The 2,194-nt window shown below is 41.7% G+C and overlaps 1 protein-coding gene across 1 annotated transcript; it reads right to left on the reverse strand.

The window, feature by feature from the left end:
* Positions 1–145: 145 nt before the first annotated feature.
* Positions 146–1,343, reverse strand: LOC131071079 (wall-associated receptor kinase 2-like). Its single transcript, XM_058006780.2, has 3 exons — positions 662–1,343; positions 391–551; positions 146–211 (listed from the first exon to the last, which is right to left on the reverse strand). Exons 1-3 carry the CDS (start codon positions 1,341–1,343, stop codon positions 146–148), a joined length of 909 nt encoding a protein of 302 aa, XP_057862763.2.
* Between the last annotated feature and the right edge of the window lie 851 nt (positions 1,344–2,194).

Here is a 2,194-nt window from a genome sequence, read left to right on the forward strand (position 1 = left end):
AAAATTGATATTTTTTGTTTCAAACAATAGGTTTTATTTATTCAATTTTTGGAACAAAAGGTATCAACAACCCTCACAACAATTGGTACATGCTCAACTACTAGATCCTTTCCCCTATACAACGTGTGAGGAAACAGTTGTCGTGTCAGACGTAAATAAAATTGATTGGGCAACGATACCAAAAAGTTGTCAATATAGATGACGTATTTGGCTGTACATGCAGGAATAAAATCAACGGAAGCAAATGTTTGAATGGTCTTGCATGCATTTTTGTGAGGTTTCAACCATTGATTTTTATAATCAGAAATACCAAAACTAATATCCATGTAATCTTTAATTATAATTATAACGTACGTCATGCTTACCTATAGCCGAAGGTTTCAAACTTACGCGTGAAGCCCCATCATTGAGATAACATCTTGTCCCGTTTTGAAATCCGTCTCCGCCATAACCCGTTCCACAATTGTAAGAACCAGGCAAATCAATACATACGCCACTAGCCGATGATTCAACGCACTGATTCAAATCTCTGCGACTGCACTTGGGCACATCTGTGCGTTCGAAAGAGTAAAGATAATCTCTTTTAATTTACAAGAAAACATATGACAATAGTCTCTAATACAAGAAAACACATTATACCAGACAAGGGTTGAGATCATACATGTGCAACCGGTGCCGTTAGAGTAACCGGTCCCTTCATAGCCTGGAACACATCTGCATGAGTGGGCATCCCCTGTTAGAGAGTCGATGCGTTCGGCTTTCTTGGCACAAGAGTAATTGGCTGTTCCTTTGACAATTGAGCAATTTCCATGGTCGATGCCCCAATCGAGGAGGAGGCCGTAATGTCCCCTACCCAACTGACCAAATTCGTGTTCCTGTAACTCCCAAGTAAGTGGATCGAGAAGAGTAGAGAACCCGCACACTCCTGCAAAGTTGTTATAGCTAATTCCCCCACCAGTGAAATTTATGGTCCTCTTATTTCCTGGAATACCAGCTTCACAGCACCCATAGCTGTTGCAGTATTTGGGGTCATATTGATGTAGACAGGCAGCTTTACATTTCCCCTCCCCATCATCAAGAGTGAAAGAGCCGATTGATTTGCAACCAACGACCACGAATTTATTGATGGAGGAAATGGTGAAGGGCCCATCTGCAGGTAACTTGAACTGCAAAAAGGCATCATCTGTTCCATTACACGACATGGCTTTTAGAGAAGTGGAATTTATGATCAGAGAGCCCGTATAATTGATCTGCAGGATCTCAAAGTCCGTGTCCCTACCATTTACAAGTGCGCCAAGAAATGGAGCCAACTCCCTCCTAGAATTCCCATTCTCCTTCTCCATACATTTGATCTGAAAACCAAAGGGTCACACATGTGTTCTAACACATGTGTGACCCATTAGGACCACATATGACCCCATAGGATCAAATAGTGTCGTAAGGGGTCATATGTGGTCCTAAGGGGTCACATGCATGTGTTCTAACACATGCATGATCCCTTAGGAGCACATATGGCTCCTTTTAACATCCTATTGTATACAACATATCCCTTAGGACCCAATATGACCATATAGGATCACATTTTGTCCTTAGGGGCCATATGTGGTCCTAAAGGGTCATGCATGTGTTCTAACACATGTGTGACCCCTTAAGACCATATATGACCTATTATAAAATCGTATTGTACCCCCTAGGACCCAATACATGACCAAATAGGATCACATAGTGTCCTAAGTGGTTGAATACATGGTCCTAAAGGGTCACACATTTGTTTTAAACACATGTGTGACCCCTTAGGACCCCATATGACCCTTTTTAACATCCTAGTATCCTAAGGGGTCATATGTGGTCCTAAAGGGTCACATGTATGTGTTTTAACACATGTGTGACCCTTGAGGACCCCATATGACTCCTTTTAACATCCTAGTATCCTAAGGGGTCATATGTGGTCCTAGAGGATCACACATGTGTTTTAGAACATGTGTGACCCCTTAGGACCACATATGACCCTATAGGATCACATATTAGTGTCCTAAGGGGTCACAGATTACATGTTCTAACATATGTGTGACCCCTTTTAACATCCTAGTGTGCAAAACATACCCCTTAGTACCCAATATGACCATATACCTAGGATCACATTGTGTCCTATGGGGTCATATGTGGTCCTAAGGGGTTATTCATACATGAATGA

The sequence above is a fragment of the Cryptomeria japonica genome, chromosome 11 (assembly GCF_030272615.1).
Source record: "Cryptomeria japonica chromosome 11, Sugi_1.0, whole genome shotgun sequence".
Taxonomy (NCBI): Eukaryota; Viridiplantae; Streptophyta; class Pinopsida; order Cupressales; family Cupressaceae; genus Cryptomeria; species Cryptomeria japonica.